The sequence below is a fragment of the Mus musculus genome, chromosome 2, assembly GCF_000001635.26.
Source record: "Mus musculus strain C57BL/6J chromosome 2, GRCm38.p6 C57BL/6J".
Classification (NCBI taxonomy): domain Eukaryota; kingdom Metazoa; phylum Chordata; class Mammalia; order Rodentia; family Muridae; genus Mus; species Mus musculus.
The window spans coordinates 13,339,046-13,366,665 of record NC_000068.7 but is presented as its reverse complement, the minus strand read 5'-3'; the positions used below and the strand labels follow the sequence as shown (position 1 = coordinate 13,366,665).

Sequence of the window (27,620 nt, the reverse complement as noted above, 5' to 3'; positions counted from 1 at the left end):
CCGCAGTCTTCCAAATTCTGGGGTTACAAGCACATGACAATAAACCAGCTATCACCAGTGCTTTAAAAGAAGCACTGTTATGTAGAATTTGACGAGTGAAGATTCATGCTCACTAGCTGTGTGATCTTAGATGAGCTACTAGCTTATCTTGGGTAGGGCATGATTTTATAACAAGCACATTAGTCTCACTTTATTTAAAAACAATCACATGTTAGTGCAGACTAATGAGATTTGCAGTGATGCTAATAAAAAGCATGCACGCACACACACACACACACACACACACACACACACACACACACACATTTAGTATGCTATTGGTACATAACTTCAATTTAACTACAAGAATTGCCTAGGAAGATGGGAAGAGAATCTCAAGGAGGCATTATCTACATTAAGTTGGCCTATAGACATGTTTATGGGGGATTTGTTTTAATTCATTGACATCGGCACTTTGGGTGGCACCATTTCTTAGGTAAAATGATCTGAACTATATAAGAGTAATCAAACTGAGCACAAGCAAGGAAGGGGCTTTGCATGCATTCATTTCTCTCTACTCTGTTCTTGAATGTGCTGCGATTGAATGTGTATTTGAGGTTCCTGCCATGACTTTTCCACAATGAAATACTGTAAAGTAGAATTATAAACTGAAAGAAGCCCCTTTCTTCCCTAAATTACTTGTCAGGGTATTTTATCACAGCGGCAGAAATTAAATTAGAACATTTTTTTTTAAAAGTGTGGACTTGGAGAGGTTCAAATTTCTATTATTTGGGAAGTTAGAATATACTTATTAGAGTCTAGTATTTTACCAGAGTTTAAGAATTAAACCAATTAAGAGGAATGTTTGTGATAGTTTATATGGTGTTTTGGCTATTATTTGTCTAAAAGAATCAACCATACTGGACTGGAAACCATGTTTATTTATTTTGAAATTCTCATTACACATCCACAATTTATTTTGATCATAATCAGTCCTCAGAACCCCTCCCACTCGTCCTGAATCCCTCTTCACACTTCCGTGCCCTTCGTTTGCTTCCTTGCTTAATAAATGTATAAACTGACAAGACATCTATTCCATGGTATGATGAAGGGGGGAAGGTTTTTATTGTGTATATATAAGAGAGTGAACAGCTAGAGGCAGCTGTATGAGTCCAGAGCAAAGAGAGAAAGCAGCAGACTGACCATAGCAGACTGACCAAACCTGGCCAGGGCTATTTGTAAAAGAGGCATGAGAAGCCTGGGTAGAGAATAGAGAAAACAGAGTGAGAAAAGCAAGAGCAGACCATAGAAAACACATGGAGGGTAGCAGAGCTATAAAGATAATGGGTAGCTGAGGGATAGGGATGTGAAGAGAAACCCAAGGGCCGGAAGGAGTTTAGAAGGAGGGGAAAGGGAGGAAGACTTGTCCACTAGGATGGACTTTGAAATGTGCAACAAGCTTTGTCTCTGTAACTCCTTCCAAGGGTATTTTGTTCCCACTTCTAAGGAGGGGCATAGTGTCCACACTTCAGTCTTCATTTTTCTTGAGTTTCATGTGTTTAGGAAATTGTATCTTATATCTTGGGTATCCTAGGTTTTGGGCTAATATCTACTTATCAGTGAGTACATATTGTGTGAGTTCCTTTGTGAATGTGTTACCTCACTCAGGATGATGCCCTCCAGGTCCATCCATTTGGCTAGGAATTTCATAAATTCATTCTTTTTAATAGCTGAGTAGTAAGTACTCCATTGTGTAGATGTACCACATTTTCTGTATCCATTCCTCTGTTGAGGGGCATCTGGGTTCTTTCCAGCTTCTAGAAGTGGGAACAAAACACCCTTGGAAGGAGTTACAGAGACAAAGTTTGGAGCTGAGATGAAAGGATGGACCATGTAGAGACTGCCATATCCAGGGATCCACCCCATAATCAGCATCCAAACGCTGACACCATTGCATACACTAGCAAGATTTTATCGAAAGGACCCAGATGTAGCTGTCTCATGTGAGACTATGCCGGGGCCTAGCAAACACAGAAGTGGATGCTCACAGTCAGCTAATGGATGGATCACAGGGCTCCCAATGGAGGAGCTAGAGAAAGTACCCAAGGAGCTAAAGGGATCTGCAACCCTATAGGTGGATCAACATTTTGAACTAACCAGTACCCCGGAGCTCTTGACTCTAGCTGCATATATATCAAAAGATGGCCTAGTCGGCCATCAATGGAAAGAGAGGCCCATTGGACACCCAAACTTTATATGCCCCAGAACAGGGGAACGCCAGGGCCAAAAAGGGGGAGTGGGCGGGTAGGGGAGGGGGGGTGGGTGGGTATGGGGGACTTTTGGTATAGCATTGGAAATGTAAATGAGCTAAATACCTAATAAAAAATGGAAAGAAAAAAAAAAAGAAATGTGCAACAAGTACTTGTGATACTGAAGGACTTTGGAAGCCAACAGCTTTGGCATGCTGATAGACACCACAGGTAGTCATACATCTCTTTGGCCAGAGGTAAGGGAAGTGACTAGTTTTGGTGGACAGAAATTCACTTCACAAGTTCCTGAAGAATCCTGGTTTTAACTAACCATCAGAAATCCTCCTATAGTTCAGGTTGAGCCCATTTTTGGATATTTGGAGTGTCGTGGAGTTTGGGGAATTGGCGGTTATTTTGGACCTGAGAATGACTGTGCTGCCCATACATTGGAGAACTGTACACTGGAGCATGAACAAGGCCAATAGCAATAAAGAAAACTGCCTTACCGTTTTCTATCATTCATAGGCTACCATAACTGCTAACCTAGGGGGTAGAGCCTCTTGAGTCCCTCCCTTATCCATGTTGCCATATTGACTAGCTTGATCTTATGCAGGCAACCACAGCTGTGTGGGTTTATGGATGCAAAGACCCAATCATGTCCAGGAGATACTGTTTTTACAGCACTCCTCCCTTTTTGCTGATTCTACAGTCATATCTGCTCCCTTCTTCCTGGATATTCTCTGAGCTTATAGGGAAAGGTGTGAGCCAGATGTCCTGTTTATGGCTGAATACTCTCTGCAGAGAATAAGTGACTGGTCAAAGTGATCAGTACTGGAAATTACATTTTAAATTGGCTAGAAGAATATAATTCAATTTTCAGTCAATGTTGGTTGAATAAAAATCATTTTTAAAGCTTCGCTTACTGAATGTTTGGATTTGAAATATGAACACTAAATGATAAGAGGGGGAGGGAGAAAGAAGCACTGTTCTAGAACCACATTGACTTTGTGTTTGTTACTCTAAAAGCCTGGTCCCTTTTTCTGAGAATTTAAATCCTATTGCTATCTTATTCCCATGCTTGCACAAATCAACTCAGAATGCCCTCCCAACCCTGCTTATGTGAGAGCATTCTGATCATATATCTCACTAGATATTTCAGGTTACTTGTGAATACCGTCCTTACTTTAGATTTTTGAATAGTCTGTTATCTCCTCTAAATTTTTAGCAAAGTATAGATAGCAATTGGTTTTTAAGGAGACAGTCATTATTAATTTAATTTAACTTATTTCAGATACTTAATATATTAATATATCTACCCTGTTCAACTGATATCTTATATTGGATAAAATAAGAGTTTCAAGTTTAGTTTCATAACTTATATGTGACTTAGATTGTTTATGAGTTTGTTGATAGAGATATAGGTAGAGAAACTGCTCGGAAGAGTCAATGAGAAAGGCTGAATCCATTTTCAGTCAGAGTAGGTACTTAACAAGTGGCAGCAAGTATTGCCATACAAGTTCAAGGGACTCATTTATCACTGGTTCACACATAAGTGTTCAGAAACGCATGTTAGCTCAGAGTAGCAGACTAATGAGGACATTTGAGTTTCATAGAGTGATGTGGGGATTTGGGCATACAGGATATAAACTTCACTCCACTGGCCCAGAAGGTAGGGTTGGAGCAGTTCCAGCATAGTCCTGGACAGGGATAGAATTTAATAGATGTCTTTGAATGAGGTATTTTTTTTCCTAAACCAAACTAATCTCACTCACATTATTAGAAGTATTCTGTCATTTCTTTTGCTCACTATCTATGATCCTCGAGGGGCAAAGGGTTCCAAGAATGTTCTGTTTCTAACAATGAATGGTTGCTCATTATAGTCTCTAGACACTATAATGACCAAATCCTAAGCCATGTTCCTGGATAGCAAGATAATGAAATAAGGCATTTTTTTTCTAGATCCAGTCAATGTGATATTTTACTAGTTCATTGATATGCAGATAGCCCACAGAATATGAGTCTTATACATGTGAACTTGCGGTATTAAGACAGTTTTCTGTCTTCCATATTTGTAGACATATGATGGCTCAAGTTCTGCAAACACCCGTGTCGCCACTGTGTGTGGAAGACAGCAGCCACCTAATTCCATCACCTCTTCAGGAAACAGCCTCTTTGTGAGATTCCAGTCTGGATCTTCCAGCCAGAGCAGGGGCTTCCGAGCTCAATTCAGGCAAGGCAAGTATCCTATGGGTCACCTGAGCCCTCCTTAGTGGTATAATGGCACCAGACTTCAGAAACTGATCACAGCTTCCAACTTAACATGAAAATGTTCAGAAATCGAGACTTGTAAGTATTCTAACTGTTCTACATTTTATTTATCTTCATCTACCTTAAATGATAATGATGTCTTAGGTTATGCATATCTCTTAAGTGCTGTGTTTTTAGAGTAATGTTTAATGGTATAGTATCAGTGATACATAAGACAGAATTAGCCAAGTTAATTTCCCTAGCACTTATCCAAGGAAACACAACTGGGAAAGAGTCAGGTTCTACTTGCCCAGAGTGGTTTTCCTTGTTGCTGAATCCCATAGTTTTCTATTGTTTTTGTCCTTAAGTTACTGCCATTTCTCAATTTCCTCTCCCAAGCATTTTCACCCATTGCCTTTCACCAGAATTTTCTGAGATTAATCTTTATCAAACCATTAGACAGGGAAGGAACACAGAGATTAGAGGGATTGTTAACTGGTTTGAATTGGGGCCATGATTTTTGTCGGGATGACTCAGATAATCTATTTCAAATATTTTTTAATTAAATGAATTGTACATATATTTACTTGTAAGTGTGTGTGTGTGTGTGTGTGTGTGTGTGTGTGCGTGTGTGTGTGTGTTGGTGCACATGTAGAGGTCAGAGGACAACTTGTGGGACTCAGAACTAGACTCAGTTCTCTCACTGTCTGGACCTCAGGGATTGAACTCATTCAGCAGGCTGGGTGGCGACTGCCTTTACCTACTGAGCTATCTCATTGGCCTTGCCTCCAATAATGTTTGCCTGCTTAATAATCATATCCCTGTCTATATCCATATTAGGAGACTTATAGGTATCACATTAGTGAACGATCCTGGTTGGACACAATTTCTGAGTCAGTCCTCCCAAAGGTACACTGGAGCAAGACACTAGGTGTGCTCTATCATTCTTGGTGATTTCAAAGACAAAGCAGTACTTAACAGTCATATATATATATATAACATTTCCATAGGTGCAGCTTCAGAATATAACTTTCCTATTGGCCTGTCTGATCTTCAGTATCAGCCTCCTCAAACTCACCCACCCTTGCTCCATCTTTCTACCAAGTAACTTGTAAGAGATACACTCTCATCAGATTGAGGGTCCTCATGGCTGTCCTTACTCTGTGTGGCTTAGATGAAAGGCAAGTCCCTACAACTGTTCACTACAGTCCCCAAGCCAGTCCTGACCCTTTCACAATGCTGCTTCTAGTTCTACCTAAGCTTTATAAGCTTCAGTTCAGACTGTATAACCGTGGCCCTCCTCACCCATGTCATGCTCAGGCTATGCATTCCCTCCACCATTCTTCTTACTCTCCACACCCTGTCTCAGTCCTGCCTCCTCCAGAGACCAGGACCCAACCATGCAACACATCCTCCTCTCCTCCGTTCCCACAGAGCATTGAGCTTCTCTGTTTAACTTGAAATCATCTTCATACATGGAGTGTTTCCTAGAGAGGAAAAACTCATCTATGAATAAATTATTCCCTCTTATAATTTATCAGCAAACAGAGTAAGTGAACCAAGGCCAGAGTATGAGTTGAATGATTCAGATAATTCACAACTGTTTGTGGTGTTCTATGCCGTGTGTCCCCACTTCTTATAATTGAAAGACATTATAAATGTAAAGTGTTTTCTCATTATCTGGTGGCTTCTTTGCGGCTTCCTTGGTATGTGCTATGGAAATAAGAAGAATGTATTTGCATTTTCACACACCTAATGTCTTTATTTGGTATAGTTGATAGGAACCAAAAGTGTATGACATGTGTGTCTGTGCTTCCCAGAGTGCGGAGCCCACATCATTACTGACTCTTCAGATAGCATCTCCTCTCCACTGTACCCAGCCAACTATCCAAACAACCAGAACTGTACCTGGATAATTGAAGCTCAACCTCCATGTAAGTAACAAAAATCAAAAGGAGGGGAGTCTGGGGAAAGTGGCTCTTCTGAGAGGTAAGGCTGTGAACTGCATTTAACCTCCTCAGTGGCAGCAACTGACAATTGGCTTCTTCCTGGGATGCATGGAAACAGACACTTTCTGGCCTAGTACGAAAGCACTTTTAAAAGGATTCGCATTCATCTAAAAGAATTGTTAAGTCTGGATGTGGCGATTCTAGCACCCTGCAGGCTAAGGCAGAAGGATTTTGAGTTGGAGACCAGCCTGGGCTCAACAGTCAATTCAAGGCTCGCCTGAGTAACATATGGAGATCTTGTCTCTGATGAACAAACAAACCAAGGGCTGGGGAGAGCTCAGTGGACTGAGTACCTACCTATCACTATTGAAGCCCTGGGTTCTATCCCCACAACTAAATGAATCGCATTTAGTTAATGGTATTGCATGCTTGTCGCTCCAACTTCTGGTAGGAGAACCAGAAGTACAAGGTCATCGTCCATTCATACCTAGTTGGAGGCTACTCTGGGATCAGTGAGATGCTTTGTGCAACAACAAACCAACAGACCAACAAAAAGACAAACGACTGAGGATGCAGTTACTAGAACACTTACCTGCCTGAAATGCACAAATACATACAAACAAAGTGTACAAATACAAGTAAAGTAGATGGTGAATGAATATGTGAATAAGGATAGAGATTGGAGAAATACCTAACTGTTGGAGGACGCAGGGTTGCAAGTTATTGATCACTAAAAGGGAAACTAATTGTAAAACCTGATCTCTCCTGCAATGGATATATTTATGAAATCAGTGCATGCCTAGAGGCCCTCAATAAATGCTTATTTTCTCTTTCTTCTTTTGGGGATCTTAGAATTCTGCTATGTGACATGGCAATAGTCCCTCCACATTTTCCAGGCAGAGAAAATGAGATGGCCTTTACAGGCCTGGCAGAATGGCTCCAAGCAGACTATTCCAGGCCTCATTATGAGTCCTGTTTCATCTGAACCCTCCCCTCCTTTCAGGTCTCTAGGAAGAAGTTGTGATTTAAGACACAACGTGTGAAAGCCATTAAGTTCTCTTCTCTGTTCTTTAATTAATGACTTTGTAAAAACAGGACAGTCACTTAGGCTAATCAGGTCCCTGCACAAAATAATTCTCAAAAAAGCTGGCCTTAAATATTATCTAACACTTTCACAAACTGATAGTATTTTATGGCCATTCATGGAATGTGGGAGCTGACAGATAATGTAATCCTTAGCCTTTGTACATGGAGAGGGTGGAGCCCCAACAAAGCCAAGATAAAGAAGCCCCCTGCATTGAGCTCAGCAGTTTTGTGCCTCCTGATTATTTTCTAATGATCTGCAAAAACATCTAGATGAAAGATCTCACCGCTACAAGGACAGCAACAGGAAAAGATCCCTTTCTGAGGATTAGAAACGCTGTAAAGACTACAAGAGGAAACTGCCATCTGGGCGCTGACTGTTCTTCCATGATTCAAAGCTTTCTTGATGGATGATTCAGAAGCTCTCGGGCACTGCTTCCGACCCCTAAATAAATTTGAGTGTGCTGGGAGCCATGTCCAGGGGGGAAAATATGCCTTAGTACAAGTACATGTAAGGACTCAGAGCCTAAGAAAGTGCTTCTCAGAGGAACACAACAATGGCTAACAAACAACACAAATAGAGCAAAACATAACAAAACAAAACAAAGCAAGCCGAAAACTATGTTTTCCAATAAGATGTCTCCAGAAGTCCCTGGGATGACCCTACCCAAGAGTCCTGATTTACCATGCCTGGCATTTTGGATTCTGCAGGCATTTTTCAAAAGCATTGATTCTGTTACTCTTCAAAGGAAGCCCTTTAGCGCGAAGCTGAGCCCTTAGCTCTGTTTACTCACCCCACCCCTGTGCAAAGCTGCCAGAAAGCAAGGGATTTGGCATCATCTCAGAGTACCAGGGGCAAAATCTCTCTGTTCTGCTTGCCAGTGTTTTATTAAATAACCAACACTCTTCTCTCTCTTTTTTTTCTACAGTCAATCATATTGCTCTCTCCTTTACTCACTTTCATCTGCAAAGCAGCACAGATTGCACACGGGACTTTGTAGAAATTTTGGATGGCAGAGACTCTGATGCACCTGTCCAAGGTACCGGAGATTTTGTCATTTCATCTGTAGTCTTGTCACGTAGTGTGTGTGTGTGTGTGTGTGTGTGTGTGTGTGTGTGTGTGCGTGTGCATCCCAAGTGTGCAGCCATGCACACAGACATTCACAGTGTTGACATTCAAGGTTACAGTGTTTTCAATAAGCATGAAGAGCCTCAAACCACATAAGAATAACCAGAGGGTAGGAAAGCAGGACAATGTGGGGCTCATGAAATTCAACTTACTTATCTTCTACATGCAATTTGTGTATTTTAACTTGTTTCTGAAAGGCAAGTTGCAGATACTAAATGACAGTCTGAGGCAGGGGCAGTAGTGTGACAAAGACTGTTTTGGCATTAGACAAAAGTCTTTCTGAAGCTTCTGGAGAGTACTTTAAAATATGTCTTATACTCCACTGGACATGTTTCTTCTGTCCCCAGTGGGAGGAAAGCATTTGAAAATTAGTTAATTGACTTCATTAAAAGTCCACCAGTTGGTGTGCTAGACATCATGATAAAGTGTGTGATATAGCTCTTGAGATGGTTCAGACAAAATAACTTCACATGCTTTAAGCTTTCTCCATGAGACTTTACCATGGAAAAGTCTCCCTGGCAGAGGGAAGCGCCATCAGAGGAGGTTTCAATGCTATTCCTGTGCCGAGAATGGAGCCTGAGAGAATGGTGGACAAAGAACAAGCCCCAGGCAAACCCCTCATTGTAATGTTTAAGATATTAATCCATTCACATTGGAACAGGATGTGTTATAGAATGCACACTCCTACCCAGTTATCTCCTGTGGAGTACTGTTCTAAGTATTTTATAAGTGGTAACTCAGTCTTTACATCCTTATGAGATGGGTTTAATTATTTCTAATATGTCCTCCTCTTCACATGGGGCAACTAAGTCACAGAGCACCCACAGTACTTGTCTCAGGTTATGTTGCTAGTAAATGACAAGCAAGGCATTGAACCCATGTAACCTGGCCCATCATCTGGAGCCTGGTCACATCAACTTTCCTCTGTCCTCCTATTGCTTTCTATTGGGTTTATGAATCATCCTGGCTATGCTTATTTTTGAGGTTTATCCTTAGTGGTCAGGCATTGTCTCAAACACAAGGCTAATGTAAGTGGTTCTGCTTGTGATTTCTTGGTTTTGTTTTGTTTTGTTTTGTTTTGTTTTTTGAGACAGGGTTTCTCTATATAGCTCTGACTGTCCTGGAACTCATTTTGTAGACCAGGCTGGCCTCGAACTCAGAAATTCGCCTGCCTCTGCCTCCCGAGTGCTGGGATTAAAGGCGTGCACGGCCACCACGCCCTGCTATGCTTGTGATTTCTTGTATGTACCTGGAAAAACTGTGTGTCGTCCCTGCCATGCTGTCACTCACCTCCATGTGGTTCTCTTCACCCTTTAGGCCGTTACTGTGGTACCTCTCTGCCCCATCCCATCATATCATTTGGCAATGCCCTGACAGTGAGGTTTGTCTCTGATTCTGTGTACGGTTTTGACGGTTTCCATGCCATCTACTCTGCATCAACATCAGGTGAGTGGGAGGGATTAGCATTAACAGATGACCTCAGGGTTAGCAGACATGTGGTAGAAGTCTTTGGCTTGTTATTTGGGGCTCTTTTCATTTAACGTTGGGAGCTAATTCTTGAAATTTCCCCTGTACCTTCTTTATAATTCAATGTCTACATTCTGACAACCATGAGGTATAGAAGTGAGAAAAATCATCTGTAAACCTGGCCATCTCTTAGCTAAACCTTATTTGTCTGGGAGACCTGTTCTCTACTGTCACAGCAATGTAAACATGAAGTGCTAAGGCACTCCATGACTGCCAGTTTGATAGAAGCTCTTATGGATGTACAGCCTCATGGTTGTTCTTGTCTTGGGAGCTTGATGGTGGGGTCAGGTAGGTCTGGCTGTGCATGTCCACTGTGCAGTGAGGCATCTAAGCAGGAAAGGAAAGGAGTGCCATCCAGCCCTGCGGCTCTTGGCCAGGTGGGGCAATTACAGCCAATGTGTAGAAAGATGAAGAACAGTGTGTTTCACTACCCTCCGCAGAGGGAAAAGCTGTAGAGTTTCTTTTTACATGGCAACCAGAGAAAATTACCTTCTCTTCCAGGCTAGGGTTGAAGAGCATACTGGACAAGATTAAAAACAAGTCTTCCTAAAGTTCTAGTTCACATGGAGAAAGCCTTTTAGAAAGGGGTCCCCTCCAGCTCACCATACTGTGGAGTTCTTGGGTTTCTGTTTTCAGACTCCTCCCTCTGTTACTGTGCGTGACACAGTTGCTTCTTCATATGGAATGGACGCGCTTTGTCCTTCATTTTAGATACTGGCTCTAATGCCCTTCCACTTGTGTCTTGTGGTGTCTTCCATTTTGTCTTTGCTCTGAAACCCCCTTTGTTTCTTTTGACTTTCAGCTTGTGGTGGAACCTTCTACACGGGCGATGGCATCTTCAATAGCCCTGGCTACCCAGAAGACTACCATTCTAATACAGAATGTGTCTGGAACATTGCCAGCTCCCCTGGAAATCACCTGCAGCTGTCTTTTCTGTAAGTCCTTGTCAGGCATGCCCTGTCTCAGTGTGGGTAAATCTGCAGGGAGGAAGCACTGTTACTGACAGAATGGTTGACCAGCAGCCTGTGTCTGAGCTATCAGCAGAGAGAACTTGTGGGAGCCTTAGGAAGGCTTTCCTCAATTTCTTTGGTTTCATTTGTAGCTTCAGTTGTATAAAGCATTAAGAATCTTTCAACAATATTCTTTCTTTCAACTGAGAGGAGAGGAGAGAGAGAGAGAGAAGGAGGAGGAGGAGGAGGAGGAGGAGGAGGAGGAGGAGGAGGAGGAGGAGGAGGAGGAAACACCTGACTTCATTTGGCCTTCTTTATCCACACACTATATTCCTATTCTAACCCACCCTTCCTTTCTTATCAGAGAAGTGATCTTGGATAGGATTTTTTTATTTAGTTTCTTAAATTAGCCATAATTAGTGATTTGTAAAAACTACTTTCAATTTTCTCATTGAATCTTGACACTTTTGGAACATGGACTATGGATTGGAGTGAATGGGAGATCTTGTATGTTCCAAGTAGACCTAGGTTAGACCAAACAGCCATAATAGTATTTCCCAGAAGTAGATGTAATGGGGAGATGTTATATGACATCTGATTGTTTCATTCCTCAGTAGAGAGGTTCCAATGAGCAACCACACCTTTAATCCCAACACTCAGAGGCAGAGGCAGACAGATCTCTTTGAATCTGAGGCTGACCTGGTCTATACAGTACACTTCAGGACAGCCAGGACTCCATAGAAAGACCCTGTCTCAAAACGAATAAATAAATAAAAAGAGACAGACAGATAGATGGCTAGATAGTGAGCAAAGATATTTACTGAAGACATGTTAGCATTTAAGTTACCATGTTGAGTTCAAAATCATGTGCCATACTATATTACATTATTGGGGTCAGGTTGAAATCATTAATACTTTGTTGCTTTTTTCTTTTTCACATGTCCTCAGTGTGTAGCCCACAATGACCTAAAACTTAGGATCCTTGCCTTTCCATGCAGAGATAGAAGGCAATGATCCTCCTGCCTTTCCTTGCTGTTCAGAGACAACAGGCATGCATGCCAATGCCTGGCTATTAAGTGCCTCTATGTTGAGAAAACATTCTTTGCTGGTTTTTCCTTGAAGACATGCCTAATTGTGCTATAAGAACTAATTAAGAATGAGACAAGCTCAAACATTTCAAGTTGCTTTCTTGAATCCATCAGTCAGCCCATGCCTCCTCAGGGTGCAAGTGACATAAGTAAAAGCCGTCTTCCTGTACCTGAACGACAATGCCAGTTTAAACTGCCATGTGGGAATGTTTGGGAGTTGTTTTCACTGAAATCATGACATTTCTTATGTAATAAGAAATTGTACAACTGTGCATCTAGTAATCGCTCCATGATGTGTATTTCTATTCAACACATATTTAGCAGCACCCTGAGCACATAAAGAATGCATGCTTCTTTCCTGGGGGTGCCTTATAGACAGTGATGAGAAAAGGGTTCTCCTGTCTTAGTGTTGAAGGTCAAGGTCCACTATGTAACTTGTTGTAGCTCCCAACTTGCCAAGAATTTCAATCTCTTTTCTTGGTCTTTTTCCTCCTACCTCGAACACATTTATGTTGTACACCTCTCTGATGTTCAGTGGTTCCAGGAACTAGGATAGGTCCTGGGAATATTTAGTACATCTATGCTCTCTGTTCTTTGTAGCAGTGAGTTTGGGCTACACCACTTTGGCTCCTGGCAGGCTGAGCACACCCACCCAGGAACTCTTGGATTCTCTAATGGAAGACACACACACACACACACACACACACACCATACCAGTTAATTTTAAAATGCCTTGGCTGGGTACTCAAAGGCTGGGTACTCCTGCCACCCCAGGTCCAAATGGGGAAATGGCCAGTGGCCACTCAACTGAATTCTCACATGGCTAGTTGGCTTTCTCTCCTGTGTCCCATCCTTCTTCCCCAACTCATGGCAATCTCCCTTTTCTCTCTACCCTGCCCCCGTGCCCAAGCCCAAGCAACTCTAAGGGTCCTGCCCCATCTTCCTTTGCCCAGCCTTTGGCCGCTGGCATCTTTATTGATAGATCAAAAAAAAAAAATTGGAGACAAAGACCTTTAGCATTTGGACACACAGATTCCCAATTGAATCAAAACATTCGAACCAATCTCCAACAGTTCTTGACAAATTTGTTGATAAATCAACTTTAAGAAGTCATTGAATTGAAAGCTCAAAAGACACATTTTATCCTTAGAGAGACAACAATAAACTTGAAGGGCCTCTGTTAGGATTAAACATACTAAATTTTAAAATACATAGCCCAAGGCCATGATAAAGAATGTTCAGTGAAGGATGCTTCATTCTTTGTTATGACTGAAGACTCCTCTCTGGTGTTTTAGGAACCACATTTTATGGCCCACAGTAGGCTAGAGCACAGGTACTTATCTTGGTTTTCAACTTGAAACACCAGAACAACAGCAGAAAGTTATCGTGTGAATTTATCTATAGGGCGCTGTCTTGATTAGTAACTGCTGTGGGCAGCCCAGCCCAGTGTGGTTCTGAACTGTAGAAGAATCGCAGGTGAATGCCAGCCTGGGCATAAGGCTGTAAGCAGTGCTCCTTGGTCTTTGCTTTAGTTCCTTCCTCCAGATTCCTGCCTAGAGCCCCTGCCAGATCTGTCCATATGAGGGACTGTAACCTATTAACCAAATAAACTCTTTCCTTGTCAAGTTACTCTTGATAATGGTGTCTATCACAGCAACAGAAAGTAAACAAGGACAGAAAGGGGCATCCATTTCACAAGCTGACAGACATTAAGTCCTAATTACTAAATAGGAAAATCTTGGTGACTCAGTTGTTCCCTTGTTCACCTATATGCTGTTTCTTTGGCCTTTGTGTTCCTTGTTTGAGTCTTTTTTTGTTAAGGTGGCTTTTGAAGAATGCAAGTTGCTTTTGCTGTGTGTGTTAATGTGAATAAGAAAGGCAAGGCCCAGAGTTATTTCTGCCCTGATCTAAATTACATTCAGATGTGTACTAGAACTTGTGCCTGGGGTGTGTGAGAGACATATGAACCACATCAAGTTCTCAAGCATAGGGTTTAGATTATGAATGCTGTGGTGAAACTGAGTGGGGAGGGAAAAAATGGATAAATTATAGTTGAATTTGCAATGAAAAGGAAAGAGGAGAAATAAAATTTATATAAAGCAGATATTCAAAGGGCTGAACAGAAACTGTACTTCATGCCAGCAGAGGGGTCTGAGAAAATGGCTGGTTCTGGTAGCAGGACAAAAATGCGATAACTAGAAACAGAAAGGGTATTATTTTTATTACACATTATATTTTTACTGACAGATCTTTGCCAAAATGTAGATTTGCTTATAAAACAAAGACTGCTAAGAATAAAGCTTTCATAAGAACTTTTGTTTGGCTTTTATAAGTTTCTCCACTGTAATTCCTGATAGGAAGCCATTCCGGCTGTTTACTCCTGGAAGACAGTCCAATAGTTAGGAGAGACCTTCCCTGTGTAATCTCCGAGATTATTGGTCAGAATTTTAAGGAACATTCAGATCACCTGAGTTTTGCTAAATTTCATACCCTGATTTAGTTGCTATTTAGGGATAGATTCTCCCGCTAACCCCCCTGAATATACAATTATTACCTATTCTTTTACTGAAAATACATTTTCATATAATATATTCTCATTGCAGTTTCCATGCCTCCACTTCCTTCCCCCTTCCTCCCCCAACCAAATCTACACTTTCCCCTCTCATTAGAATATAATCATCTAAAATAATAACTATTATTATAAAAGAAAATGATACAAAACACAATCAAGAATAACACAAAACAAAACAGAAAAACAAAGAAAGAAGAAGAATCACAAGAAACACAGAGTCTGAGGCAGGGTCACACATACAGAAAGCCCATAAAAGCAAAATTAAAAGCTATAATATACAAGGGGAAAACTCTGTAAGGGAAAGGGGAAAAATGCCCAGGAAAGCAGGTGGGGTTCAGATTCTTTATGTCAAATGAACTCCCACGTGGTGCTGGGTTGCTGGGTTACTGGGTCACACTGCATGCTTCTATAGAATGCTTTCAGAGTAAGGCCCTGGATTCACCCTCTGAGATGAGAGAAGAGTCACCTGTCTCTTTTCTCAAAAGCAGAATAAAATAACTTCGGTATGTTTCACATTGTGGGTTTATTCCACTAAATATAATAAAATTGATCCTGAATTATACTGTTTCTCTTATAGGTAGTATTGTTTTGCATTTTCTTATTTCAAAGTTCCAAAGGTAGTATGTTTTGTAGCAAGAGTTTATATTTCTTATATTTGAGCTCATATATGAAAAATGTAAATTGATTTCAGCATATAAAGAAATAGAGTTTATTTTCCTTACTCCAGAAGGATATCCAAATATTGTAGTAGGAACAGGATAATCTTATATTTGTTCCATGTTTGCTTTGTAACTGTTTGTTTGTTTCCAAATTAGATCCTTCCAGTTGGAGAACTCTCTAAACTGTAACAAGGATTTTGTGGAAATCCGAGAAGGAAATGCCACGGGCCACTTGATGGGACGATACTGTGGAAACTCCCTCCCTGGCAATTATTCATCAATCGAGGGACATAATCTGTGGGTCAGATTTGTCTCTGATGGCTCAGGCACTGGAATGGGCTTCCAGGCCAGATTCAAAAATAGTAAGATGGTTTGTTTCCATAAGGGTTTCTAGAATGTATCCTACAAACTAGGAATAATGATAAAAGTTTTAGTTATATATTAACTAAGAAGAATTCTACACTCTACCTTCTTTTCAATATACCAGAAAAAATTAATTATTAATTATTTATGGATAGATCACTGATGGCAAAGAAAAGTGTGCTTGATGCTTTGAGTATTCTTTTTAGGCTCTAGTTTCTACCTGCTATTAATGATATTGTACAAACTGGCCTTTTAATATACTTCAGGCAGTTATATCAAACATGTTTATTTGGTCTTTTAAATACATTCTTCAAACTTAGACCTTTAGAATTATTTTAGGATTGTCTTAATCATTCAGATAAAACCTGGGCAAATGCAGATAAAATATTAATTATTTTTATTCTTTAACAAGTTTTTCATGATTGGCAATACTCAGTGTTGATTCTCATATAGAATTAAAAAATATTTTATTTCATAAACAAAGAAAATTTAGTAATCATAATTAAGATATGAAATGGCACCCTACTCCCCAAGTCCCCTGGTGTCTGGGAAATCTTTTTCACATGGGAAGTTGCCCCATCTTTTCATAGCCTGCAGCCATCTAAGGAGATGGAATTCCATTCAAGACTCATCCTTGAACTAATAGTCCAGAAAACCAAAAGCAAAGCAGTATTTCTTTTAGTGGTCAGAAAAGAAATGGCAGTCAATTAAAAGCTCATTCTTTCCAACAGTCTTGCCCTTTGTGTTTGTTCTCAGTTTAGTTTTGTTTTGTTTTTCATTCTATTAAAGAACAATTATAAATAGGTCTGATTTACAATTCTGTTCTCTGTTCTAGTATTTGGCAATGATAATATTGTGGGAACTCATGGGAAAATCGCAACTCCATTCTGGCCTGGAAATTACCCACTTAACTCCAACTACAGATGGACAGTAAATGTGGATTCTTCTCATATTATCCATGGTAGAATCTTAGAGATGGACATAGAATTGACAACAAACTGCTTTTATGACAGTTTAAAGGTAATCTTTTGTGATGGAGATGTTTTTATACTTTGATGGATACTACTGGCAAAAATAAGTTGGAATTCATACCTACTCAAGTAAATAACAGACATAGGTGATGGTCCTACCATCTCATTACTGTTGTCTCGTTGTCATCTGTACAAAAGTAATCCTTGTATTGGGTTTGTTATTTTCTATTTTATATCAAATTAGTTTTATAATAATTGTGCTACTGACTCTGTCTGAGCATGCCTATTTGTTCTAGTTATGTGTTTATTCTGTCTTCTATCCTGTTATCCTGTTTCTTCTTTTATTTGCTTGTCTTGCTTTGCTACTTTCGTTGAAGCAACATCTAGTAGAAACAGTTTAAGCTTATCCCCTACTAGGTTTCAAATAAATGAGACTCAGACTATGGTTATTTTATTTTGCTTTGACAATTATTGGGGGCTAACCCCTAATCTATTCTTCTTAACTGCAGCTTGGGTACCTTCCCAGCAGTATACCCCAAATACTTGTTGTTTCTCCTGGCCATGTGCTCATGGTCCATCTCCCCTCATGGTGGCTTCCTCATTTTCTTCCATTCTTCCTCTTTCCTCTCTGGCCTCTCCTCATTCCATCAAGTAACTCACCTTCCTCTAGTCCCTCCAGTAATTGGCTATAGCCAATTTTATGTAACCAATAGTATTAAATTAAGGGACAAGGTTCCCACAATCAAAGCTTGTAAATGTGAGAACTCACTCATAGGCCTAGACTTTGGGGTACAAAATTTAGCATTACAATATATAGCAAGAGATCAAACCTCAACAGCAACCCGGGCATTTTAATAAGAGAAATCTTTCCTATAGATGGAAGTCCCAGTGTTAGGGTGGAGAGGGAGGAAGGAGGAGGTGTAGTGCATACTCAGAATCAACAGACTTAACAAGAGAGAAAGCCATCCAGTTGTTCTAATGTTTCAGCCTTAAAACCTGAAAGAGTGATATAAAAATAAGAAAATATGAATAGAAGAAATTATGGTGGCCTTTGCCTCCATACATTGGCTACTCTGTGAATTCCAGAAAACACTATCATATCCCCTAAAGCCATAATCCAATCACTCTTCTTGGCATCTCACTGCTCAAAGCAGAACCCAGTGACTGACTCCATGATGCTCAATAGGTGTGGAAATACTTGTAACATAATTTGAAAGAAATAAGCTTAATAAAGAATTTTATGGTTGTTACAATGGAATTGCTTACAGTTATTTGAAAACTATCATAATATCTATCTCTAAATAGGTATGATAGTATTTTAAGGCAGATGGAAGAGATTTACTAAGTATTTTGAGTGTCCAGAGCCCTGCCAACTGTGGTCCTTTCCCTGTTATTTGCTTTCTTCTCTACAATCGTTTGTACTTCCCCACCCACAGATTTGACTATAAACCACCAAGTCAGCTATATAGTCTACACTGATGTTCATTAGAATAATCCCACAACAAAGCTATATGAAACACCTTAAAATAGTTATAATAATATGTTCAAACGTAACTTTTTGTTTTAAACAAAAAGAATTTTCCTGATATTCTTTCTACTTTGGTAAAATCATAAAATACAAACCATTCTTTAAATTTTGCTTCTCATGAAGAAAGTGTGTGTAGTTGCCTAATGATGATGTTGTATTGTGCTTTTTTTTTCATGCAGATTTATGATGGGTTTGACATTCATTCCCGTCTGATTGGCACTTACTGTGGTACCCAAAGAGAATCCTTTAGCTCCAGCAGAAACTCTCTGACATTCCAGTTTTCTTCTGACTCTTCCAAGTCAGGAAGGGGATTCCTTCTGGAGTGGTTTGCAGTAGATGTTTCTAATGTAACCCTGCCCACCATTGCTCCAGGTGTGTTTGGCAATATAGTGGAATTTTTTTCTAGGAATGGTGTGTGATATGTTGTGTTGTGTTGTGTATGTTTGTGCACTTGCAGGCCAGAAGAGAGATTGAGTTTCCTGAAGATCGAGGTGGTTGTGAGCTGCATGATGTAGATATTGGGAATAGAACTAGGGTCTCTTGGAAGAGCAGGACATGCTTTTAACTGTGTATTATTCTCAATCCCAATGTGCAGCCCCTTTGAAGCACTTCTAGGACAAGTGCTTAAAGACGTTGTTTTTCATTTCACAGGAGCTTGTGGAGGGTATATGGTGACAGGAGACACCCCTGTCTTTTTTTTCTCCCCGGGTTGGCCTGGACCATATGGTAATGGTGCTGACTGTATATGGATAATTTATGCTCCTGATTCTACTGTGGAACTCAACATTCTCTCCATGGACATTGAAGCTCAGCTATCTTGTTCCTATGACAAGCTGATCATAAAAGATGGTAAGAAACATTGTAGAAACCACTCCTTAAACTCTGAAATTACTGTTTTATTTTTATACTAGCTCCATACATTTTGTATAGAATTTCATAGATACTATAACCAAGAAAGCCATCAAATAGAATAAATAGCTACAATGTTTAGAGAATATAGGGCGAGTATTAAATTTTACCTATACCAAAATGTCAGGGATTCTACAGAGAAATTCTACAGAGAAAAAAGAAGGCCCTTTGAGTGAGATAAGTCTGGAATTCCAGACTGTGCTAAATTTTTGATACAATGAAAATAGTCATTGATATTTGTACCTATAGCTTTAAGATACAAGTGAAAGACCAAAAAGTATCCAAGGCAGGTAATATATCCATTTCTCATTATCCCGAGAATCTGTGGATAGAATAGATAGAACTGAGAATGTTGTAGTGTTTCTATACAATGAAAAAGGGGCATGAATGAGACTATACAATATAGGTACAATTGCCCTTCACACTCTGTATGGGTTAAGTACAAAAGGGCACCAGGAAGGCCACATCCTCCATATCAGTGTTTCTCAGTGGATCCCAGAACAGCAATGTTAGCATCACCTGAAAATTTGATGTGAATGGAGATTTTTTTTTTAAAAAAAGCAAAGCTGTTTCACTATAATATTCAAGAAGTTGCTTTCTTAGGATCCCATCTCTATCAAAACTCCCAGCAAGAAACATCACTTTGTAGAGACTCATCTCCCCATCTGTAGAAGGCACTAAGAAGCCCTCAATCAATCATGCCAACATGATGTGATCATAAACCTTTTGTCCTGTGAACAACTAGCTTTCAGCTCATGTACAGAATACCTCCCCTTTTCAAGACATCCCTGGAGACACTAAATTTTATTTTTATAGTGTAATTCAATGGATGCATCCTGTTACACACAATTCTGAGTGTCCACAATAGAGTGGAAATCATTTAGAAATCTTCAGGAGGGAGTGGAATCAATGGAGTAGCTTGCTTGTTCTCTAAAATCACCATCTACTGACTTGCCTTTTGTCCTTTTAGTAAATTGCCTTGGAAGGCTGGACTCTGAGGTGTATTCCCTTTCTTCTAAATGACTTTCACAGCCTGTCTTATCATCTGAGAAAGAGATAAATGCTGCTCTTGGGGCTCCTCCTCCTCCTCCTCCAGCGTCCTTTTGAGTATCTGAAAAAGCAGTAAATGTAAGATTCTAACAAAAGTCTGAGACTTTTAAAGACAGATAATTCAGAATCCTTTCAGCCTTATTTTATTTATTTAAGTATACACAGCTGACACATTTTATCCATTTTCTTGCTCATAGGGCAAGTTGAAAGAGCTCAGAAATTGTGCCTTGTGCCAAAACAACAAAAGCATTTTATATTGCTAGGGTGACAAGTGGATATGGGTCCTTTTTATTTGCAGCCATGAATAGATGGCTTATAGCTTCCTTCCTTCTACATCTCTTGGATTGTTCAAAAAAGCCTGGGTTGAGTGCTTCTGTCAATTGCTGGGTGTTTTGAAAATTTTGTCCACTCACATTATGTTAAAATTCTTTGAAATTAAAATTTACTCATTATTTTATTTATTTAGATTTTTTGACCCACTTGTTATTTTGCTTCTGATTAGTAGACATGCATGGCATTCTGAAGCAAATATCTAAAGTTCATTGACCACAAAACAGTCAGACAGATGTCATGTGCAATTGGTCAGTCCTCATAGGTCCTTGGCACTTGGCCATAGTGTGGCTGTGACCATTCTTGAGCAGCCCAGGAAGCAGCAATCTTGGGAAATATGTCAGAGCCAGCCTCCCATCTAGGATTCCTTTTTTAATTATTTAAAACCAAATAATTCTTTTCAGTCAATACATATCAAATTTTATATACTACACATACTGCCGAGATCTCATAGAACTATCCTGAGCATAGATGTATTTTTGAAAGAAGAGAAAGTAAGAGAAAAGAAGAGAAAGAATAAATGGAGGGAGAAAAGGAAGAAGAACAGAGAGGCAGGTGGAAATTATTTGTGAAGTCAGTAACTCTGGACTGGGATATAGCTCACTTCATAGGTTACTTACAATCCCCATACTCAGGAAGGGTCAAAAGTTCCAGGCATCCTCTGCTACTTGGTGTGTTCACAGTGAGCCTGGAATACTCAAGACCTTGTTTCAAAAGCAAAAGTAAATCAATCAGCAATTTCTTTTTTGTAGTCCTGTCAGACATATCATCATGTACATCATGTAGAGGAAGTGTGGAGTATCTAGAGTTAATCTACCAGGGTTACAGTCATTGTTGACTTCTGTGCCCTTGAATATGATAACCAAACTTGTATCCCTCTCAAGATTCTTTTTCTAAGTATTATAATAATACCTACCCTACAATGTTTTGTGGAAAAAAAAAACAATTAGAAACCAAGTGTAAGGCACATATGAGGGTTAATAGGTTTTCATAATCTTAGTACCTGTTTCACATCTCCTAGACAGTTGGGCTAGCCTGAGGAATCATCATCCTGTCTTCTAGACCAGATACTAATGGTTACCAGACTTCCTAACCCTTTAGATATGGCTTCTAGGTCTAAAATTGCCATATTAAATATTTGGAAATTTACCAGAGTTAAGTTTGGAGACTAGAAAGATGAGCGAAGAATGAACTATTTTATAAGCATTGAGTTATATAACAATTAAGGAATGAACTAAACAAGCAATCATATAGGGCTAAGCATTGCTTCACCCAACAGGTTGGAGTAGTACCTAGAAAATAAATAAAATTAATAGGTCAAGCCCAGGCTTGCTGAGAAGTAGAACACGCATTGATATGAATGAACCAAAATTTTGTAGCTTTTATAAGTACAGAAAAAGTCATCAAAAATACTATATGAAATGTACATTAAAATAGTGTAACAAAGTCAACAAGTGAGAAAATAATTTAAGAAATAAATTTCATTTATAAAAAAGCATGAGTTTACAGGGATGGAAGATACCTAAATTAATAAAGTGCCTGCAACTATAAACACCTAAGATCTCAGTAGCCCTGTAAAGAAGCTGGGTGCAGTGGTGCAACACTGTAATTCTGAAGAAGCTGGGTGCAGTGGTGTAGCACTGTAATCCTGAAGAAGCTGGGTGCAGTGGTGCAACACTGTAATTCTGAAGAAGCTGGGTGCAGTGGTGCAACACTGTAATCCTGAAGAAGCTGGGTGCAGTGGTGTAGCACTGTAATCCTGAAGAAGCTGGGTGCAGTGGTGTAACACTGTAATCCTGAAGAAGCTGGGTGCAGTGGTGTAGCACTGTAATTCTGAAGAAGCTGGGTGCAGTGGTGTAACACTGTAATCCTGAAGAAGCTGGGTGCAGTGGTGCAACACTGTAATCCTGAAGAAGCTGGGTGCAGAGGTGTAGCACTGTAATCCTGAAGAAGCTGGGTGCAGTGGTGTAGCACTGTAATCCTGAAGAAGCTGGGTGCAGTGGTGCAACACTGTAATTCTGAAGAAGCTGGGTGCAGTGGTGTAGCACTGTAATCCTGAAGAAGCTGGGTGCAGTGGTGCAACACTGTAATTCTGAAGAAGCTGGGTGCAGTGGTGCAACACTGTAATTCTGAAGAAGCTGGGTGCAGCGGTGTAGCACTGTAATCCTGAAGAAGCTGGGTGCAGTGGTGTAACACTGTAATCCTGAAGAAGCTGGGTGCAGTGGTGTAGCACTGTAATCCTGAAGAAGCTGGGTGTAGTGGTGTAGCACTGTAATCCTGAAAAAGCTGGGTGCACTGGTGTAACACTGTAATCCTGAAGAAGCTGGGTGCAGAGGTGTAGCACTGTAATCCTGAAGAAGCTGGGTGCAGTGATGTAGCACTGTAATCCTGGAGCTGAGCAAGCAGAGGCGGCTGGCTCTCTGGGCAACCAGAGACCAAGTCACTGGGAAAAGACTTGGTCTCTAAAGGCAAAGTGAACTGTTCTTCCTGAGGAAGAACTATGCGCACACATGCATGCACACCTATATACAAAAAAACTTAAATAAATAGATACACACACACACACACAGAGAAGGAAAAGTGCACATATACAGATGTAAGACACTGAAGAATTCTGTTCCAAGCTTCTTGAAAAACTTCATATTTATAACTGCCAGGGTATTGATAATTACATGGAAAACAGAAACTGACTTGTCAGTATTCAATGAATGTGTGCGCACATGCACGTGTTTGTGTGTGTGTGCATCTGTGTGTGTGTCATGAAAAGAGCATGTTTCCTCTTGTCTCAAATTCTATCTTATTTTCAATAAGTTTGAATTATGTCAATTTTCTGCCTTTAGAAGAAAACAAGTATTTCCCCAGGCAAGGATCCTGAGTCTGCTATAATCCCTTTTATTCTGCTCAGCTTCTGCCTGAAATAGCTGATGTCCCTTGGTGTCCCTTCCTGGGGCTACACTTGCTGGGATCATCTTTTCTCAGCTTCCATGTAACAGTTGTCAGTTTACAACACAACAAAACAATATTTAAAAAGAACCCCCTGAGTGAGGAAACAGTCATACAAAGCTTTTGGACCACCAGGTGAATGATCTCTGATTGTGAGCTCAGAGACTGAGCCAGCCTCTCTCTCCTTCAGATATCTGACCTTCAGCCATCATAGTAACTGAGATCAGAGCCTCTAACCTCCACTCACTTAAACATGGTCTTGATCCCTTTCCAGCCCATCATTCTGAGATTTAGTGCCAGGAAGACCTGGCAGGAAGTTTTAGAAAGACAGGAAGACTTGCCTCAAAGATTTTTATTGAAAGGGCAGGCAGACCATGGCAAGCTGGAGCCAGAATGACTTAAAGCTGGCTGCTCCTCTTGTTGAGAACACTATTATCTCCTAGGAACGTGTGTGGTCTGAGAAAAATATGTGAGCAGTTTTGGCTTGGCTGAAAATGATGGTGGAATAGATTCTTAAGACCATCTTTTTACGCTGACATTTCCCTTCTTTGGTCACAGGAGACAGTAGATTATCCCAGCAGCTGGCTGTTCTGTGTGGCAGAAGTGTTCCCGGACCCATCCGCTCAACTGGAGAATACATGTACATCCGCTTCACATCAGATGGCAGTGTCACCGGAGCAGGCTTCAACGCCTCCTTTCAAAAGAGTAACATGGCCAAGCATTTGCCCTTTTATTCCCTCCTCCCTCCCCTCCCCCATCTCCCTCCTTCATCTCCCTTTTCCTCCTCTCCCCTACTCACTTTTCTCTCCATTATTTCTGTCCTCTTCTTTGTAAAAAATGTCTCCCTCTGCCCTCTTTCTCCTTCCCTTCCCTTTCCCCCTTCTATCTTCTCCAGATTTCTCTTCTCCCTACTTCTTCCTCTTTTGATCCTCCCCTCCCCTCCTTTCCCCTTCCTGTCTCTCCTTCTATTCCCTCTCCTTCCCACTCTGGTGTTCTCTTTTTTACTTTCTCCCTAATCACTCACCTCATCTTCTCATATCAAGGCACAAAGTATAAATCAAAAGACACAGGCACCTGCTATGACATGGAGCCCGCTACTAAGTCCTCACACAAACCAGAGTTATCTATTTGTACAAGAGCATCTCTTACACTGAGATATCTGAGTGGTACCTCTCACTTCCGTGAGAGGTGTGCTCATGGTAGACATAAGAAAGAAACAGTTCTTTGAGAATAACTTTTACCCTAGCTAAGGGCTAGGCCTAGAAGATAATACTCATAGTTTCCATCAAAGAAACTATGGATACATGCTGTCTCCAGTTTAAGAAATAACCAGTAAGTAATGATACAGGGTACACCTTCATGAAGGCCTCAGATGAAATTAATCGACTTGAGTGTGATTTGCTCTTGAAATAGAGACTTGTTTAGTCAGAAAATGTGTGTTGTATATGAAATGCTCTAATGCATAATAGCATTGAGATTTTTCAAAACTTGACAGCATGTGAAGTCTAATAACTTCAAAGGTAAGCTAGATTGACATTAAAGAAATTGTCTGTGGAATTTTGAGAAACAGTCATGTATAAATAACTTAATTTTACTGTGGGTTCTTGACCTAATACTGCAGTTAATCTAGCATTTCCTTCCCAGTATATATGTAGCAATCAAAGGAAAATGATCTACCTTATACTCAGTGGAAGCAGGCTGTGCAGGGGTTATGAGAGTGGGCTTGGAATTAGAGCTGAAACAAATGTCTGTCTCTGCAGTTTGACTTGTGTGAAGTTTCTGCTACAAGCTGCCTAGTATCTGACAATGATAACATAAGGCCTGCTTTATCATTCCCTTTCTTCAACTCATGATATCAAATATAGAAATAGCCCATCAAATATAGATGACAAATAGGCAGAGAGATAAATGGTGATAGGTGTGATAGATAGATAGATAGATAGATAGATAGATAGATAGATGGATAGATAGATAGATATAGGTAAATGGAAAGATAGGTATAGATAGGTGATAGGTAAATGGAAAGAAAGAAAGAAAGAAAGAAAGAAAGAAAGAAAGAAAGAAAGAAAGAAAGAAAGAAAGAGGTACATGGATATATAGCTATATAGTTATAGATAGATGATAGGTAGATAGATAGACAGATAGATAGAAGATAGATAGATAGATAGATAGATAGATAGATAGATAGATAGATAGACAGACAGACACACAGGTGACCTGCAAAGCCTTCCCATTCTTACACAGTATGTAGGTCCTCTCTGCTCCCTACCTAACCTCACCAAGCTACTTTCTGAGTTGCTCAGGCTACCTCATCCATTCCGAGTCCCAGCGATGTTCCTCTCCCCATCCTCTCAAGTCTTCATACAGTTTTCTGGACTGAGCAGTTTTCTTCCCCATGCTCACCCAGTCTGAGCCCTTTTCCCATCCAGATCTCTACTCAGGTCTAACCCCGCCCCCCAACTTCCCAAGCCGCAGAATATTACTCCTTCATTTTTATTTATTGGATTCACAGCTTTTTCACATAGTAGACATGCGTTTTTAACATGTCTTCTGCCTCTGTAAAGTCAGCCTTTGTGAAAGTAAGTGCTCTTTCCTCTGTGGCTCAGATCTTAAGCACCACACCACGCCGTGAGTGTCCAACAGTGTGTACTGCTTCAGTGGTTGGGCCTCTAATCATTTCTTTCAAATTTCTCATCTCCTGCTTACATTTTGAGAAGTCCCCTATTTGGGGGTTGGGGAAAAGAAAAGAATAGAAACCTCATTGTCAATATTATTTAAATAGCTTACCTTTCTTTCTTCCTGGTAAGGCTGTGGTGGATATTTGCATGCAGACCGAGGGATCATTACATCCCCCAAGTACCCAGACAACTACCTTCCCAATCTCAACTGCTCCTGGCACGTTCTGGTCCAGAGTGGTCTGACCATCGCCGTCCATTTTGAGCAGCCTTTCCAGATTCAAAACAGAGACTCTTCTTGCAGCCAGGGGGACTACTTGGTGGTAGGTCCTGCGTGTTATTCTTTGTAGTTACTATTTCTACAGATTTAATCTAAAATTTTTAGTATGAAAATTGATAGGAATTTTAATCCTATTTTACAGCATAAAGGATGTTATACAATTTTAATGTCTTTCTAGCTAAGAAATGGACCAGATAACCACTCTCCACCATTGGGACCCTCTGGAGGAAATGGTCGTTTCTGTGGAATTTATACTCCATCAACTCTCTTCACCTCAGACAATGAAATGTTTATTCAGTTCATCTCTGATAATAGTAACGGTGGACAAGGATTTAAGATCAGATATGAGGCAAAGAGTTTAGGTAAGCACTTACCCTGAGAATTATATCTGTATTTTCCCTGAGATTGTTTGGCGCTGGGATTTTAGAAAACAAATACAAAGCTTTCTGAGGTAAAAGTCACAGGTGTGAAGTACAGCTGCCTGTGATCTAGGACTTAGAGCACACTTTGGACAACAGCTATTCAGCATGGGGCTTCTTAAAGAATGTATTATTCTTTCTACTTTAAAGGTTAGCAGAATGAGGCTTTGAGGTTTCCATGTTACTGTTTGTTTCGTTTTCTAGTTAATGGTGAAAGTGAATTTTCCATCGGTAGCAAATGAACTGATTTAAAAGGGCCCCGGAGTCCTTTAGTTTTTCCATGAGGAAATGTCTAAGTTAAACCTAGTGACAGTAGCATGGTAAGGGCTGGGACTGCTCTGTACAGCACTGCTGCGTTTTTGCTTTATAGGGAACACTAACCTATGGTCCTATTATTACTTATTTAATTATTGCTCATCTCATTATATTTCAGTGGCAAACTTTATGCAAAGAGCCTTACTTATGTTTAATTATGATTGTATTTGATTCTATTGCAGTGATTTGTTTTTTTTTTTTTTGTGGCATTTACTTTCTAACATTATTTAACTAAAAGTCAGCGGAGAGTAAGCAGCAGAACTAAATCTCTACTTGTTCCCCCAAATTCAATATTATGTGACCTTAATCCCAGATTCTCGAATATGCATCAAAAGGTATATTGATCTTAGTAAAGCTGTGGAGGTTTGCTGTTGTTGCCATTGCTCCTGCTGCTGTTGTTTGAAA

At 40.2% G+C, this 27,620-nt stretch overlaps 1 protein-coding gene across 1 annotated transcript in view; it reads left to right on the top strand.

The window, feature by feature from the left end:
- Cubn (cubilin (intrinsic factor-cobalamin receptor)) overlaps nt 1-27,620 on the top strand; it is a 215,539-nt gene that overhangs the window by 125,211 nt on the left and 62,708 nt on the right. The window contains exons 32-43 of the mRNA NM_001081084.2: nt 4,304-4,463; nt 6,296-6,409; nt 8,437-8,547; nt 9,954-10,082; nt 10,966-11,098; nt 15,589-15,794; nt 16,631-16,815; nt 18,474-18,666; nt 18,946-19,143; nt 24,085-24,231; nt 26,334-26,524; nt 26,660-26,843. Coding sequence (NP_001074553.1) covers nt 4,304-4,463; nt 6,296-6,409; nt 8,437-8,547; nt 9,954-10,082; nt 10,966-11,098; nt 15,589-15,794; nt 16,631-16,815; nt 18,474-18,666; nt 18,946-19,143; nt 24,085-24,231; nt 26,334-26,524; nt 26,660-26,843 — 1,951 coding nt within the window. The remainder of the gene's footprint in view (nt 1-4,303; nt 4,464-6,295; nt 6,410-8,436; nt 8,548-9,953; nt 10,083-10,965; nt 11,099-15,588; nt 15,795-16,630; nt 16,816-18,473; nt 18,667-18,945; nt 19,144-24,084; nt 24,232-26,333; nt 26,525-26,659; nt 26,844-27,620) is intronic.